This window comes from Lampetra fluviatilis, chromosome 24 (genome assembly GCF_964198595.1).
Source record: "Lampetra fluviatilis chromosome 24, kcLamFluv1.1, whole genome shotgun sequence".
NCBI classification, from domain to species: domain Eukaryota; kingdom Metazoa; phylum Chordata; class Hyperoartia; order Petromyzontiformes; family Petromyzontidae; genus Lampetra; species Lampetra fluviatilis.
The window spans coordinates 3,536,314-3,553,778 of NC_136298.1; the positions used below are offsets into that span (position 1 = coordinate 3,536,314).

A 17,465-nucleotide genomic window follows, 5' to 3' on the forward strand; every position below is an offset into this window, starting at 1 on the left:
ATAGAGCCCAAAGAAAAGAAGGCGATAATGCTGAAGTCTTGGAGAAAGGACACGGCTCACAGACAGACAGACAGAGAGAGAGAGAGCTGCCCAACGCAGTCTGGTGGAAATGTTTCAATTCGTGAAAGAACTCGATTCTCAACGAGGAATTGGGGGTTATTCCTCTCATGCTTGGCTACGCATTCGGGAACTCAAAGGTCTATTGTAAGCGAATGATTTTGGTGATGCTGCGTTGGCAATGGTGGAACAGGAACAACACATTGCGTCAATAACACTTACACATAATAGGGTGACGTTTTAGGAAATGGTCCTTTTTCAAAGCAATTAAACCAAATGTTTAATGGTTCAAAACGTCGCCTATTATATATTTTTGTCCTTTTAAGGCCACAGTGTTATTGACAAACGTGCTGAGTTATAATACCTACGTGTGTAAGTTAGAACGCCAGACGACGAAAATTTAAGTGGGAATGAATTAACTGCTGCTGCTGCTGCTGCCTGTGTTAAATTTGCGAAGGTCGCAGTGGTTTGCAGTGTGGTCTCCAGTTCACAATTCGCTCTCTCCCCCTGACAGTGTCCACGGCGCTTTGGTCAGGGTCTCCATAGCCACATTCCGTGCATCCTCTGATGTTACACTTGTGATTGTGGTGGCCGAATCTGGCATCCTGTTGCCATGCGGACGCGATTGAGTCCGATTGTGGAGTCACGGGCTCCATTGTTTTTGGGAGAGGTCATCACCAGGTGGTTAAATATTCCAAAATCAAAATTCCTTGACGAAAGCTATTTTGAGAATTGCCGAGATGTTCATGCATAAATACATGGTTATGCACTTTCCCTGCCGATTGTAATTAACACAGACGGATTTTATGATCATCATTATCAATCATCAGTCGTAACCCTCAACAGCGCACCTCGTCATCAACTCAAAGTCCCGATCTCCCTGCTGGGATTGCGCTGCTGTTTCTGCTGCTGCTGTCACCATCCTGGTATCTCACCCAGATCCGGAAGAACGCGAGCGAACAGGGTGTAATAATGCACGGTGTTCAGAATAAACACCTCGTTCGAGACCCAACCAATCATCGCACCGTCCTGGCTCTGACAATCCTCCTCCTCCAAGACACTGGTGGTGCATCAAAACATCAACAGGCCGATGCGCACATCCCCTTAATGAATGGAAATTACAGACACAAGCCACAGTGGTGTGATTGTAGCCGTGCAACGTAAACTATGGACCATGTAGTAAATAATATTCTTGGGTCTTTTGGTAAAGTAACGTAGATAGGTTCAAAAAATAACAAAACATTTTATTTTTTGTAATTTTCTTTGAACCTATCTACGTGACTTTACCAAAAGACCCAAGAATATGAATTCCTGCAGTCACGAAAGCTTTAAGTCATGTGGTAAAGCACTGTGGTCTGCACTCCTTCAGCGGAGGAGGAACAGCTTAACAAGTCTCCCGTGAAGCCCTCTCGTTGTGGCTAGCAGACCTCGACATTGGCATTTAGCTCGTTAATATATTGACATACTCAAGAATAGAATAGAATCAATCACGATCATACTTCTTTTTAAATAACCATTTATTTTGGAAGTCAGTAGCAGTCGTTAGTAAGAGACTCATCCCAACGTTGAAAAGTGGAATTTTTACATCTGGCTTAGGGGCGTATTACTTTATAATTTTCTGCAAAGTGGTAAAAATATGAATAACTCGAGATGGATGATGGGCTTCACTTAGCCCTGACCAGGATTTGAACTCACGACCTTTCAAGCTGTGGAGTTGAGCGTTTTGCTAACCGTCCCAACAAATGAACCTTGTCCCCGGATTGGCTCTCCATGACTCCCCTCTAATGATCTTTACTCAACCGTGATTTCAAACTCCCAATATCCCATGAGATTTTGTGTAATTTACAAGGGCTCTTGGCACGTTAATGGGTGACACTGGCAAACGTAGGCATGTACAGTATTTGTAAAAAAAAGTAATTTCTATTAATCTTTGTCATGACGGAAAAATATATATATAAATATATGATTTGAAACATTTGTAATCATTCAGTTTATGCTTTAATGGCTGAATCCATTTGGGGCAAAACTTTTGTTTTTCAGATCATATTTTATGATGGTTTAAATATTATTTCACAAACAAATGTTACTTTATTACTCAAAATTTGTAAATGTTGCTGGCGGAAGTTGTCCATAAAAGCATGTGGCTGGGATTGAAATAACGATGGTGTCGTTTCTCCACTTCACAGTCTTACATGTGCCGTGAGTCATTCAGAGACACTATTTAGGAGGCAACAACGTTTATTCTACACTTTAAGCAACACCGTTAAACACAGGACTAAATACACCTAACTCTCACTCTTGTTACACATAGGACCACAATACACCTATTTCTCTCACATACGGGATAACTCTAATCGGGTCAGAGCAGCCAACATGCTGCCTGACCCACGATGTCGAAGACGTAGACGGAGCACTTGGGTTCCACTTCAGCTGCAGATAGCCCCGATATATGATTGGAGCTTCCCTTTTAATCTCCTCGGCGCGGCCTGGCTCTACCCTCGGCCGCGCCTACCTCTGGAATATTCCCGATGGTTCCAGGCTACCTTACACCTGTTCCCTCTCTGGCTCCGCCCTTAACCACGCCCCCTTCGGGAACTTTCCAGACGTTTCTCAGCTACTATTTCCGTGTCCCCTTGTTCACCTTTGGCCCACATTCTCCACCCCGGCCCATCATGTGCTTAACCCGGTGCCGGGGTGACTCGTCCCCACATGCCCCCTACTGCCAGCCGCCCCCATCACAATACCCCAGTGACCGACTCTTTGGCGATTACCTGCGTCGCTGGTGGAGGCTGCTATCCCCTACTCTGCCGGTAGGACTCATCTGGCTTCCTTCTGCTAGCACCCAGTATCATGGCACTTGGTGCTATGCCCTGTCGTGATCCATTTAACATCATTACATCACCCCCCCCCTTATAAAACTCAGCCGTCCCGGCTGACCCCTATACCTTGCACAGCGGAATGAACCTCCGGAACACATCACGAAAAAAATTCGAAGCCCCTACCTTGCAAGTCAATAGTAACCACAACAACTGGAAGATCTCCTGCAATCCACAGCGACACACCAATTCGAAAGACCACCTTGCAACGAACAGCAACAACAATATGAACCCCCCCCCCCTCGCGAGCCAACAACCAGAACAAACAACAACACACACAAAAAATTCCGGCGCACCGTAATCACCCACCCACGGACTATGTACAATACGCCGCGGCCCAACCCAGGAAGGACCCAGTTCCACCAGCAAACGCAGCCCGGCACATGGCTGTGGCCTTTTGCCAGGCGGTGTCGAAATAAATATGATAACCGGGGTGGTCATTTAAACCTCACAGTTTTGGAAGGGTTCTCGTCGCCGGGCTCCCAGGCAGGACAAGGGCAGGTTTGCCGGGCGCCTCGGGGACGACTTGAAGTTGGCCTAATGGGCACGGCCCCTCCCGGACAGAAGAAGGGAGAGGACTGGAAGCGGATGTCGGCCGCTCCCTCCCCGTTGGATGGCTTTATGACGGCGTGACGCTCAGCTCCACGGTCATCAAGTGCTGGATTCCTGTGGGCGGAGGAACAGAAATCCACTAAGGCACAAACCTCGGTGGTTGCACGCCCGGGCTCGTCGGGCACATCAAACACCCGGCCTCAGGGCAGTGGGGATGAAAAATCTGGCCAAGGCGGAAAATGGCTTTCATTCGCGACGGGTGCACATACCAACGTCTGCGACTGACCTGAATCTGAACGCATTGGGGCCTCTTGACCTCCATCACCTCGACCGGGCCTTGCCACGGTCTATGTAACTTATGGGATGTGCCCAAGGGCACCTGAGGGCAGTGCAGCCAAGCCCTCTCGCCGACGTTCCACTGCTTCCCTGACTCCCGGAGCCCCGCCAGTTTTTCGTTGGACGCTTGCCATTTAGACTAATTCAGACAGGACACCTCCCGTGCCTTAGTCAAACGTCTAAGTGTGAGGCGCATAAGTTCTGGAAAAGCTATCTTTTTAGTATATGAGTCAATATTCATCAAAAATAACTGGGAGAACCCGGTGGAGGCATGAGGGGGCATTCTATAGGCCACGAGGATGCCCGGAATGTGTAAATCCCAGTCGGACTGTGCCTCCTTGACCTGCTGGCACAACATGGCCATGAGAGTCCTATGCAGTCGTTCCACCATCCCATCAGTCTAGGGGTGGTAGGGTGAAGTCCGAATTTTCCGAGTACTCAATAGGTCACACATCCTTCAACAACTTGGAAGAAAAATTACGGCCTTGGTCCGTTAGGAGACGTTTCGGGGCCCCCTTGTCCAAGACATACCAATTAATGAAAGCGTCGGTAATGGACACAGCTGATTGATCCTGCAGGGGCCATGCAACAGCCCACCGTGACAGGTATTCTACTCCTACGAGCAGAAATGTATTTCCCCTCGGCATGGTGGGAAACGGGCCAATGATGTCGAGAGCGACAAACTCTTTTATGCGCGACACCCCACGCACCGTGACACGATTAGAACCTTCTTCTTGGTTCTTTCGGTAAAGTCACGTACGTGATTTTACCGAAAGAACCAAGAAGATGAATCCCTGCAGTCACGAAAGCTTTAAAACGATTAGAACCATCGATGCTCGAACCGGACACGGTTTGTGATGGAGATGTCTGAGGTGACTGTGTAGGCCAGGTGTGTGATGCGCCGCGAATCGCCTTTGGGCTTGGAGGAGCGGAGGTTGACTGGGTTGGAGAACGATGGAGGCATGACGAGCTGTCCCGGCTCGGCACAGCATATTTTGGAGACGTGGCCAGGCAGGCCACACTTGTAGAAGGTGATGGGCGCCTTCCACGGGGAAGAGACGACCTTCCCCTGCAGTCTCTGCTCCTGCCGCCATCCCACGTCGGTCCTCGCCCGCTGACTCCCCACCAGCGATGCACAGACTGGAGGGGACTCCTTTTCCTCCGGCTTTTTGATGTCTCCCGGCGGTCCAGCGCACGCGGTCACTCCGACTCGCCGCCGTAAATTACAGTGCGCCTGGATACAGCGCGCTACCCTAAGAGATGTTAGGTTGTCATCTTCTGTGGCGGGCAAAAAAACATCCATGTCTCATGCCAACGCCAACAGTCATTCCAGAACCAAAGAGTCCAACCCCGCCTGATCCATTTTAGGGTACTCTGCTTGGCCCAGCAACATCAGTGCGCTGCGGAAGGCAAGGGGCGTCTCGGCCTCCCCCCGTCTCCACGTGGCGAACTTCTGTCGCACGATGGACGACGGGTCAAAAATAGATGCCATTTACGTGCACGCCATTGCCAACGTCATCCTCTCCAATGGGGGAATCGCATAAAAAGCAGCTAAGGCGTCATCATCCAACGTTGAAGGCAGCGCACGCAGCGCCTCAGCGTCAGTCTATCCAGCTAGTTCACACATTGCAGAAAATCTTATTTGAAAGGCTGTCCAATCGCCCCCAGAGGCAGCGAACTCCCTTACGAAGGGCGGCCTCTTCCCCAGAGTGGGCACCTCCAAGCGCGAAGTCGGCGGCACGTCAAATTTAGCGGGAGCGGTTTTCCGCCCCGCCGACAAAATACAGATTCGTCAAGTGGGCAATGTGCAGCAAACCAGTATTTTGCAAAATACTGGTAGCAAAATATTTACGACGTTTCGCTGCAGATTACAACCAATCAGCGTCGACCACGTGTATGGCAATATATTCAGGTTATATGCTAATGTCGATGCCTTCTCGCGAGGAGAGGGCTTCGGGAGAGAGTTTGTGTAGTTCTGCTATTCGTCCCCTGAAGGAGCGCGACTACACTGGTTTACTACGCAGTCCATAGTTTTGGTTGCATGGCCACAATCGCACCTCTGTGGCTCGTCTCTAATTTATAATTATTAAGGCGATGCACGCATCGGCATGTTGATGTTGACGCGGTTGAGGGGTTGACCAGTGCCTTCGAGAAGAAGAAGGAGGAATGTCAAAGCCAAGTAGGTGAGATGCTGTTTGGTGTTTGAATGCGGCGTTTTTTCTGGACATCCGACGTTGTTCCACTCGGTTTGCCAGCGATCTTCCAGATCTGGGTGAGATCCCCAGGATGTTGACAGCAACAGCATCGGCAGCGCGATCCTAGAAGGGGGATTGGCTCTCGAGTCGACAGCAAGGAATACTGTTGAAGTTGTGGTTGATGGGAAGATTGTCAGTGACATGAAGACATGTAGACTTTAATAATCATAATAATTCACAACCCTTTTGGATGAAGGCCTCCCTAGGCCGTGTTGATTATGAGGATTGTTCGACCATACTTCAGCACCCTGGGCAGTGTGGGTTGATAAAGGGGGTGTCCAGAACCAGTTCAAACATCATCACCGATGAGAGCGGAAGATGCTGGAAATTTTATGGAAAAACAGGGTAAGTAACTTTGAAGTCAAGATTATAATGTGGCAGGAAAACAAGTGAATGTGATGGGGAAGAAGAGGTTTACGATGGATGGGCACGTGTGCCGGGTGGAGGAGGGCAGGAGAAGGGGGCTTTGCAGTGGCACCCAGAGGTTGGCGAGCAACGGGAAGACCTCAGGGCAGATGGTGGTGGTGAAGAGACCTTAAGAGGAGTTATTGGAAGTCGGTGTTGACTTTCAGCAATGGTGGGGTCGGCTAGCCGACCTGGAGGTCATTTAGAATTGCACTTGCGCTGTTTGTTAATCGGTTGAGAAAATCGTGTAATTATAAAACTCAGATTCCAACAATGCTGCTGGGATTGTAATTATCATTGTCTGTCGGAAGAAGGCGATTGTGAGGCTTTGTAGTATGTAACAGCACCGGGTCGTGATTGTGTCTCGGTGTTGTCTGTGCATCTCCGCTGTGGACAGGAAACCTGGGACGTGTGGACTGCATTTCCGAGGTTGAGTACGACCTGTTCATTCGCCCGGACACCTGCAACCCGCGGTACCGCGTCTGGTTTAACTTCACCGTCGGCAACGTGAGAACAAATCAGGTGGGGTTCGTGACGACGCCGAGACACACCTCGACACCGGTTCTGTGCCACCAAATGGGCATCAACGCCACGCAACGTTCATCTCAGACTCGGGACTTCCTTTTAGCTGATAGGACCCCATTGAGATAAGCTGCGGAACTGAAGCCTGACCAGCGCCGCTGCTGCTAACCGTGACAACGCAACGGCGGCATTCTTTCCCGAGTAAACGACGTGTTCATTCATTAGCGCAGATTTGTGTCGTGATTATTTTGGCGGGATCAACATTTGTTGGGTTCAACTCCCCCCCCCTGCCCCCACCCACCCCACCAGTAAATGATAACAGACAGGCAAAATATGATTTTATCCATTGGTGATTTATTCCCGCGTGTGTGCTGTCGGCGCTTCTGAAACAGTGGCACCTTGAGGGCCTGATCACTTGGGATTCACAAAACACTAAACTAAGTTTGGTAGGTGGAGCTAATATGTCGCATCTTTATTTACTGTTCTTACATCCCCGGCCATAATGTGAATGGGGTTTCAATTCACACCTTGCTAATTAAATTTACGACGGTAATGTTTAATGTCGGGTGTTGTTCATGTTACACTGCGCTGGACTTATGATCGAGACAGCTCGTCATCCGACTGTGTACGGCATCATCATCACCTTCATCACCATCATCATCGCCATCATCATCAACATCATTACCATCATTACCTTCATCACCATCATAATCATCATCACCTTCATCACCATTATCATCAACATAATTATCATCACATTCATCATCATTGCCATTAACGTCATCACCATCATCATCGCCATCATCAATATCATTACCATCATCACCTTCATCACCATCATCACCTTCATCATCATTTCCATTAACGTCATCACCATCATCATCGCCATCATCATCAACATCATTACCATCATCACCATCATCACCATCATAATCATCATCATCGCCATCATCATCACCAGTAGTATCGACAACGTCAGTTTTATTTCAACTCTAGCAGCAGCATTATTGTCACTGTCGTCATCAACAGCATCATAATTACCAGCAGCATCAGCAGCAGAGCATAAACATTTGCATCATCAACTCAGGAGCATTATTGATATTAACATCAGTATCAGCACAATCATCGTGAGCAAAAAGGCAATCGTTCGCAGCAGTATCGCTTTTGTCAATAGCGACATCATGATTTTCATCAGCATCAGCATCAACATTCTTATCACAATCATCAGCAGCAGGCATTTCAAAGCCTTCAACAGGAGGATGACCGGTGTGCATATTCATGTGGAATTGTCGACAATGGCTTAGGGGCACCTATGAAGGTGCACAGCACCTCGAAGCTTGACCAGAGACTTTCACTGAGACGTCAATCAATACCTGGGTGCAGTATATGAAATACAATCCTATGAATTGTGCCAAGTATGCAGACATGCATACATGTGTAGTGAGTCCAACTGAGTCTCAGACGTTATTATTTCGAGGCAACACATTTATTTAACATCAACACGTAATACACAAAGGGGTCACTGTCCCTTTACCAGATACAGCCTCGGGTGGTGACCACACAGCTAACTACACGATACGGTGGAGTTACAGATACGAAGGGTCGGACCCTCACTCGGGTCCCCGACCACGTGTTGAGGCCTCGTAGGACGTAGAACTTCCAGCTTGTAGGCGTGGAGCTTCAGCTTGTAGACGTGGAGCTTCCAGCTTGTAGACGTGGAGCTTCCAGCTTGTAGACGTGGAGCTTCCAGCTTGTAGACGTGGAGCTTCAGCTTGTAGACGTGGAGCTTCCAGCTTGTAGACGTGGAGCTTCCAGCTTGTAGGCGTGGAGCTTCCAGCTTGTAGACGTGGAGCTTCCAGCTTGTAGGCGTGGAGCTTCCAGCTTGTAGACGTGGAGCTTCCAGCTTGTAGATGTGGAGCTTCCTGCTTGTAGGCGTGGAGCTTCCAGCTTGTAGGCGTGGAGCTTGCAGCTTGTAGATGTGGAGCTTCCTGCTTGTAGGCGTGGAGCTTCCAGCTTGTAGGCGTGGAGCTTCCAGCTTGTAGGCGTGGAGCTTCCAGCTTGTAGATGTGGAGCTTCCAGCTTGTAGGCGTGGAGCTTCCAGCTTGTAGGCGTGGAGCTTCCAGCTTGTAGATGTGGAGCTTCCTGCTTGTAGGCGTGGAGCTTCCAGCTTGTAGGCGTGGAGCTTCCAGCTTGTAGACGTGGAGCTTCCAGCTTGTAGACGTGGAGCTTCCAGCTTGTAGATGTGGAGCTTCCTGCTTGTAGGCGTGGAGCTTCCAGCTTGTAGGCGTGGAGCTTCCAGCTTGTAGGCGTGGAGCTTCCAGCTTGTAGGCGTGGAGCTTCCAGCTTGTAGGCGTGGAGCTTCCAGCTTGTAGATGTGGAGCTTCCTGCTTGTAGGCGTGGAGCTTCCAGCTTGTAGACGTGGAGCTTCCAGCTTGTAGATGTGGAGCTTCCAGCTTGTAGGCGTGGAGCTTCCAGCTTGTAGGCGTGGAGCTTCCAGCTTGTAGATGTGGAGCTTCCAGCTTGTAGACGTGGAGCTTCCAGCTTGTAGACGTGGAGCTTCCAGCTTGTAGATGTGGAGCTTCCTGCTTGTAGGCGTGGAGCTTCCAGCTTGTAGGCGTGGAGCTTCCAGCTTGTAGGCGTGGGGGCTTCCAGCTTGTAGGCGTGGAGCTTCCAGCTTGTAGACGTGGAGCTTCCAGCTTGTAGGCGTGGAGCTTCCAGCTTGTAGGCGTGGAGCTTCCAGCTTGTAGGCGTGGAGCTTCAGCTTGTAGACGTGGAGCTTCCAGCTTGTAGGCGTGGAGCTTCCAGCTTGTAGGCGTGGAGCTTCCAGCTTGTAGGCGTGGGGGCTTCCAGCTTGTAGAATGCAGCGACCCCGGTCCCTCTCAGGGACCCACCTTATATCCTCCAGGGTCGGGGCCGCTCCGCCCTCGGCCCCGTCCGCCTTCTCGAGCGTTCTAGCTCCCTCTCGATCCCCCTCGAGAGCTCTCCCTGGACGTGTGATCACCCCCTAGCCCCCCCCCCCCCCACCTGGGGCCTTCTCTGTGGACACTCCAGGTCACGTGTCTACGGTGGTCAACCAGAGTGCCATGGTCCGGGGCAACCCTGTCCCTGGGCTGACACTCTCCCGCTCCCCCTTGTGGAAGCCCGCGCTACACGCCATGTGTGGTGCCCGCGCTATCCCAGTGCTCACCAAGCCCCGCTAGGGCTGGTACTACACCCACATACGGGGTGTACGCGATGATGGTGCATCGCACGCCGTGCTGTGCTAAAGCCGGCATCACACAGCCACCCACACGGTGCTGTCCGCGACGTAGGGACATTGCACGCCATGGCCCTCATGGCCGGCACCATACAGTGACATCCCCGATGTCACTACACATGTAATGATGTTTGATTGGCACATATATATTATTTGGAAGCAACATTAGAGTTAATACATTTTCTGTTATCATAATCCCAAACTATTCCTTGGGATTTGTTAGCAACCTTCTTGCTGCGCTGCCACCTACAGCCACCAACTCGCAGGGGTGAGTGTTTCTCGCATAACACTGCTCCCATCCTGTCGCCACCCACCGACTGACCTGCCAACCTGCCAACCCCAAGCACCCGTCACCACGATGACGCAAATGATGTAAAGGACATTGGCCATAAGCCAGCGAGCCAGCCGGCCGGTCGGTCGGCGGGGGTCAAGGAACGTCGCCGCTCGTAATGTTATTCCGAAGCGTGCACTTTCGATGTCGCAGTCAAGGCGGGTAGAGAGTCGCTTTACAGTCTCCACGAAAAGTTTGCGTGGACAAAGGTCTTCTTCGGTCGTGATTCGACTGGTAAGGAAATGCCACTCGTTTGAAGGTTAAACCGCCAGGCTGTGCGCATGCCACATTTCACTCTGCTGCCTCGCGCGCTTGTGTGCGTGTGCCTTGCCGTGCCGCTCGTTGCATTCTGATTGTGCATTTATGTCTCGATGCTGTGTCCACGGTGAAGGTTACGTTTTAAAATATATGTGATTATTTAGGCGCCTCTGTAACAGACACCAAAGAAATAAATCCTCGGCGGAATAGCGTAATGTGAGCAAGAGGGTACTGTGATGTACAGCGTAGGGCATTTGGCGGACAGCCATAGAGGTCATCAAGAGGAGGGGGAGAGGAGGGGGAGAAGAATGGAAGGTGGCAGCTACGAGGGAGAGGGGTGGACGTCGACGAGGAGTGTATAGTGAAGAGGTCAATTTTGTCATAAGCGAGTTAATACTGACCACGTACACGTACGACGTCAGTACACGTACGTCGTCAGTTCGTCTTCCGATTCCATTCCGACGACGTACATATTCCAATGACGTATACGTACGTATTCGGAATGGATCCGGAAGAAAAACTAAAATAAAATAACTTTATTGGTACCGAGGCTCCCACTGGGCCATGCGGGAGGGCGTTTGGCACAGTTTGGTGCCAGATATCGTAGAGTGCGGTTGTGTTGCTACGGGTCTCTGCGGTGAGTACAATGTCTTTAAAAAACAGCGGTGCTACGCCTCTCTACATAAAATGAAGGCTGAGCTGCTTGCGCCTTCCGAGATTCGGCGGTGAACGGGCCACCCCACCCTGCAACTTGCAGACGTCTCGGAAAGGGAAAGGGTTAATCGAACGTGATTTTTGTCAACATCGCCAAACAGCCCAGCGACTGTGCCCCAGGTTGCTCCGATGTACATACGCATGTTGAACTTCTTTCGCACCCTACGTAGCCAACCACCCAAGACACAACTGCAGTCATACACTTGACCCGGTGATTTAATGGATACAGACTACCCCCATTTCTGATCATTACATCATCAAATTCGACTTCAAACCCTTACTATCAACACCACGCTCCTATAGGCGTATTATTACACTGGTCGTTTATTAGAAACTATAGGCCGTAGATTTATTTGCGGAAAACAATTGAGTCCCTTCACTCCGGATGCGATCGTTGCCGCAATTGATCGCTCTGCGCTTGTGAACATCTTCCAGTTCGTGTGATCAGGCTGTTGATTTACAGAACCGCATGTTGCCCGCCATCCTCGATGAACTTGCACCACATGGCTCACCGGTGGCATCGTTCAAACGCTCCTGTCCCTGGTTGGATGATGATGATGAATACGTATGTAGGTGGGTTGAACTGTTCTCGCGGTGGCGAGATGTTAACTACCTCGCCTGGTATACAGGAGGTCGTGGATTCGATCCTGACCCTGACGCCTGCTGCTGTATATTTGGTGTTTGTGTGTCTCTCTTCATGTGGTCGCGTGGATTCTTCTCCGGGTCCTCTGGAGTTTCCCTTCACATTTAGAATCAACGTGCGTTTCGAGTATTTGGCTGTTTCCACATGATGATTAGCCACTTCGTTGCGCTATCATTTGTGGCCAGGTCGTTTAGAAAAAATAGTTTAGTTTCAGTTTGAGTCCGGTCTTAGCCTCTCTTCACTGGCTAATTCCTATCGAGGTCAGAGTGGAGTTTAACATTCTCCTTCACACGGACACGACTCTCGAAAGTGGCCAACACCAACTAATCTCACAGATTCGCCCCCCCCCCCCAGCCACACCACCCCCCACGCCCCCCTCAGCACCACCCCCCCCACGCCCCCCCCAGCCGCACCCCCCAGCCCCACCACCTCCCACGCCCACCCTCAGCACCACCACCCGCCCCCACGCCCCCCCAACCCCCCACGCCCCCCCAACCCCCCACGCCCCCCCTGGCCGCACCCCCCCCCCCACAGCTGTGGAGCGAGCGCCGTGCCCAGTGGCGCGCTCGTGATTCGGAGACAATGGCTACCGTGGTTTTACCTCAGATTGGGCAACAATTGTCATTATTTATTTATTTTGTGGTGTACAACGTCCTTCCATACCTGGTAGAAAGGCACGAACATACACGTGATGTTTCATTATTACTCAGGTGTAGTGGACTCAATGTTCTCGACCCAGTGTGTGTGACTACGCGGGGTGGGTGGTGGAGGGTGTACGACACACGTCGGCGGTGATGCGGGCCGAAACTCAGTTACGAATCGTGAAAACCAGCCAGGCCTTCGTAATTCTTCACGCTCTGAGAACTCGTGAGGCTTTTTTGCAGAGACAATGCACACTGTGGTGAGTTATTCGGTGCCAAAAGCGTGACTGGCCAATTCAATAGAAAATGTCCAACTAAATGTCAGAATCGGTGGTGCCAACCGACACCCCTTCAACCACTCGCAGTGACCAGCGCGGTGAAGTATGGTCAAACAACTCTCATGATCGACACGGCACTGGCGGAGGTCTTCGTCCAACAGTTGAATGGCAAACGGCTGTAAACAGAAAACAAAACACTTTTTTGCAAAACATGGATGACTAGATGGTTCAATTTTAGAAACGTGAAACATCGTGTGGATTTTGTTAACTCTGTTTTCTAACGTTTGGGCACAATGCAGTTGTTACACAACAGAGCTTAACATACTGCCTAAAGAAATGTGAAATACTGGCTGTACTTATGTATATGCCTAAAGGCTTAGTGAGAAGGATTTGTTAAAATGTCTCTAATTTGCCTCCCAGTGCCAAGGTAAACATCGCGTACAGGGTCTGGCGAGGAATATGATTGACATCTTTTACAACTTGCAATGACTCATTATACCACGATAATTGATAAGTGTTAATTGGATCTTTATATATCTTCTGCTCAGTTTTAATGAAGTCTCGCGTTGCGTTTTGTCGCTATCACCGTATCAACCTACGTGTGTGAGGGCTTTTTTTTTGGATTACCAGCTTAAATGTAAAAATTAACAAGCGCTATATTTAACAATGCAATCTTTCACACTTATAGAGAACACAAAAACAAAAGAGATCAGCAATTTACTTGTTTATACGAGATTAAATATTTAAAACATATTCGTCAAAAAATACTGCCCTATACAGAAAAGTATTTTTCAATAGGTAAGGTTTTGGGCAATCTCTGAGCTAGGCATGAGGGGCATTCCCCGAAATGTCTTCTGCTATATACTTGTTTCTGCTTTTGGGCAGTCGTGCTATTGACGAATGCGTTGAGTTTTTGTAACTTGTGCTCGCAACAGCACTGCAAATCCCAACTATCGCTGTTGAGTCCACAGTGGTTGAGCACTGTCTGTTATTGAGCTCCCATCATGGCCGACACAGTGCACGTGGTATTGTGGTGTGGCCGGGTGGCGCTGGTGGTGGCCACACTGCCTGCAGTCGGCCCTCTGGAGGAAGCAGCGGTGGTTGATGGATAACACACAAACGCCGTGATAACTCCCGTCCTGTTGGCGTCGACGAGGTACAATAACCCTGGTTCGCCAGGAGAAGGAGGTACGGCAAGTAGACTAATCGCCCATCTGCTTCCATCTGTACGGGGATAGAGTGTTGCCCCCTCGCGCGCGCGTGGGTTTTCTCCGGGTGCTCTTCCCCACGTATGATGCTGGTTCAGATGGGGGCTCGACTCAGCCCATTATCCATCACTCTGGGGTCAATACAATGGGACGTCAACATTGCTTGTCCTTTGGATAGACGTGCCCCAGTCATAGGAATGAAGAATTTTCACCAGACCTGTAAACGAGATATGATCACCGCCTCAGTGCTTATATGAGCAGGGAACCACTTTTAATGTGAGTTAATCTTCATGAGGGACGCGAGCCCCATACTACGATGGCACGGCAATCGACTTGCTTGTAAGGCCATTACGGGACCTTGCAGAGTGGAGCTCTGTCACCTATCTCTTCGTCCAATCGCAAACTTGCATAGGTATGTAAACACGGAGATAGATTTTCTTTAACGCGCACATACTTACACGCGCATGCGTGTAGATACGCGTACGCAAAAAAAATGCACGCTCCCGCAAAGACAGATGCTCCCTCCAAGACCGAATCAACGTTTGGGGATAAAGCAGTTCGTGATGACCTGTTGAGGCCAGGGCAGTTTACGAGAGGATAGTGCACCTGGTGTGTTGCGTGAACGTCACCAACTTGAGTGGCAAATATGACCGGGCATGGTTTTGGCACACACATTCACTGGTAAAGATCCGGATTTGAAGTTTTCGTGACTGCAAGGATTCATACTCTTTGTTTTTTTTTCGGTAAAGTCACGTAGGTGAAAAATTTAAATTAAGTAAATCACGACGTTTCGGGCGCAACACAAGCGTCCTTCGCTTTCGCTCATTTGTCCCCACCTGAAGAAGGACGCTTGTGTTGCGCCCGAAACGTCGTGATTTAATTTAGTTACATTTTTTACCTACGTGACAATACCGAAAAAAGCAAAGAGTATGAGTAGGTAAAGATCCCCCATATGGTTTTGAACAGACTGTTGGGGCAAGTGCTATGAGGGTGGTGTGAAAAGCGCCACGCCCAGCTGTCGTTGTCTCCTCGTTGCTGATGTTTACCAGGTACCCATTTAAGGCTGAGTCGACCTAGGAGATTCCCAGGACACATTCAGATCTTTATCGCCGACGTCGTGTTCGCTAGTTTCGTGACGTCACCGCAGCGCGTGTGTCGGGCGATGTGCACTTTGACGCAATGCACATGCACACACAACGACAGAGATTCACCAGTGTAGCCTTTACAGATTGTTAACACGAGGGGGTGGGTGGCCAGCACCACGCCCAACCGCCTTTGTCTCATGCCGCACCAGGCACTCATTTGAGGCTGAGTAGACCTAGGGGAGTTCCAGAACCGGTTCAGATAATCGTCACTGATGTTGGCCGTGAGCGGGAATCGAATTCAGTCGCTAGTTTCGTAGCGCAGGGTACTAACCGTGACGCTACCACTCCCCACTCACGTGCACACACCCACACATATGCGCGCGCGTACATTGCAAACACACACACACAAATTATTCTTATTTCCAACACTACCGCAGCCGTTTGTGCCTTGGTTATTTCATTATTTCAACTAATGCGACTTTTTCTAAATGTGGAGAAAGGTCTCGCTAATTGAATCCAATTAACTTTCTGGAAGCGGGCTGTCTCCTATTAGGGGAAATGTTTTTTTTCTCCCCCTCATTTGTTTAAAATGCAAGCATGCCTGCATCTTACGTTTCAATTCAGGGTGTTTGCCACCGTGTCCCCAATACAAATTTTCAAGATAACTTATGCTTCTGCTACTTTTTAACATCATTAAAGGGCCCCTTGTTTGAGTGTTTGCGTCACTAATGTTTTGTTTCACTTTGCGTGATTATTCGTTGCGACGTTACGCTTATTTTACAATGGTTTGAGAAGTTAAGTATAAAATACAAACCGAGGAATTGTTTGCTTTTTTTCGCCGTGGAGATGGTGGCCCTCAACAATCACAAACGTGGTCGTGGAAGCCACCACACCCACCTGGTTATTGCTTCCTTCCTTCTGCCGGTTCCCAACAATCAACCCCCCAATATCAAAGGAATCCTCTCAGAGCATGCCACCATCTGGTTTGAGATCTTGTTACACAGTTGACACGTCCTTCAAGGACCTCTCTTGGTCTCATCATCACCACCACCGTTTGTCTTTCGGGCTTCCCCTTGTTCTCTAGCCTCTGGGAGCCACCGAAATCCCATTCCTCGTCCACTCTGCACACATGTTCCACCCATTACAAGCACCACATACTCCTGATAACATCCACAACTCTTTCTCGTCGTGTTTGATTACAAAGCTACAGGTTGATTACCCTCTCCTCCTCAAACCCACACAAATGCCCCGCATATCACAGGCTCCTCCACGCGATTATCTTTACAATGCTACCTGACGTGCTCTGTTTAGAATGTCTTAATTGCCCCCCCTATTCCGTCATGAAATTCCTAAGATCCTTCACATTGCATTTTTAATTCGAAGCCAAACTTGCATTGTCTATTTGTTGTGTTAAAAGCCCAGCTTTGTGACTCATGCAATAACACAACAACACAACCCAGAGACGTTATATAGACTGTGCAAAGAAAACGAAGTAATTCGGATGGGGCAGGTCACATTGCTACAAGGGATAATGGCCTATAGATGACGTTGCTTACAGGGTGATGGCCACAAAGGAGATGGAATGATGAGCTTTTCTGTGCAGGGTAGGCATTGCAGAACTGTGACGGATAGTGACGTCTTTTGGGAAAGCCTTATTTCAGCAGCGGATAGAGAATAGCTGTTGCTGCTACTGATGATGATGTGTGTATGTAGTAGGACACTAATAATAGTCACAGCGCTGAGTCTAACAGCCACTCGTAATGAAACAGAGTTTTAAGGTGCGATGAGCTTGATGGTCACGGCACAGTCCCCTGTGATGTGCGAAAAAAGCTATCGCTATATAAATTAGATACATCTCAACTCCATGAAAGAGCTTAAACTATTCTAACCCGTTGGGTGATTGACATGTGGCTGAACAACATCCAGTGTAGGGTGAGACGGGCACTTTTTAAATGACTCCATTAGTTTAAAATGTGCTCTTTCTGGATAGCCATTACGAGTGCTGCTCCATTCTCATTCGCGACGATTCACCTCCCATGTTGGATGCA

General features: G+C 49.4%; 1 protein-coding gene across 4 annotated transcripts in view; it reads left to right on the forward strand.

The window, feature by feature from the left end:
• AGBL4 (AGBL carboxypeptidase 4) overlaps positions 1–17,465 on the forward strand; it is a 423,930-nt gene that overhangs the window by 70,376 nt on the left and 336,089 nt on the right. For all 4 annotated transcript variants that reach the window (XM_078867534.1, XM_078867531.1, XM_078867530.1 and 1 more), the window contains one exon: positions 6,879–7,003. In XM_078867534.1, coding sequence (XP_078723660.1) covers positions 6,879–7,003 — 125 coding nt within the window. The remainder of the gene's footprint in view (positions 1–6,878; positions 7,004–17,465) is intronic.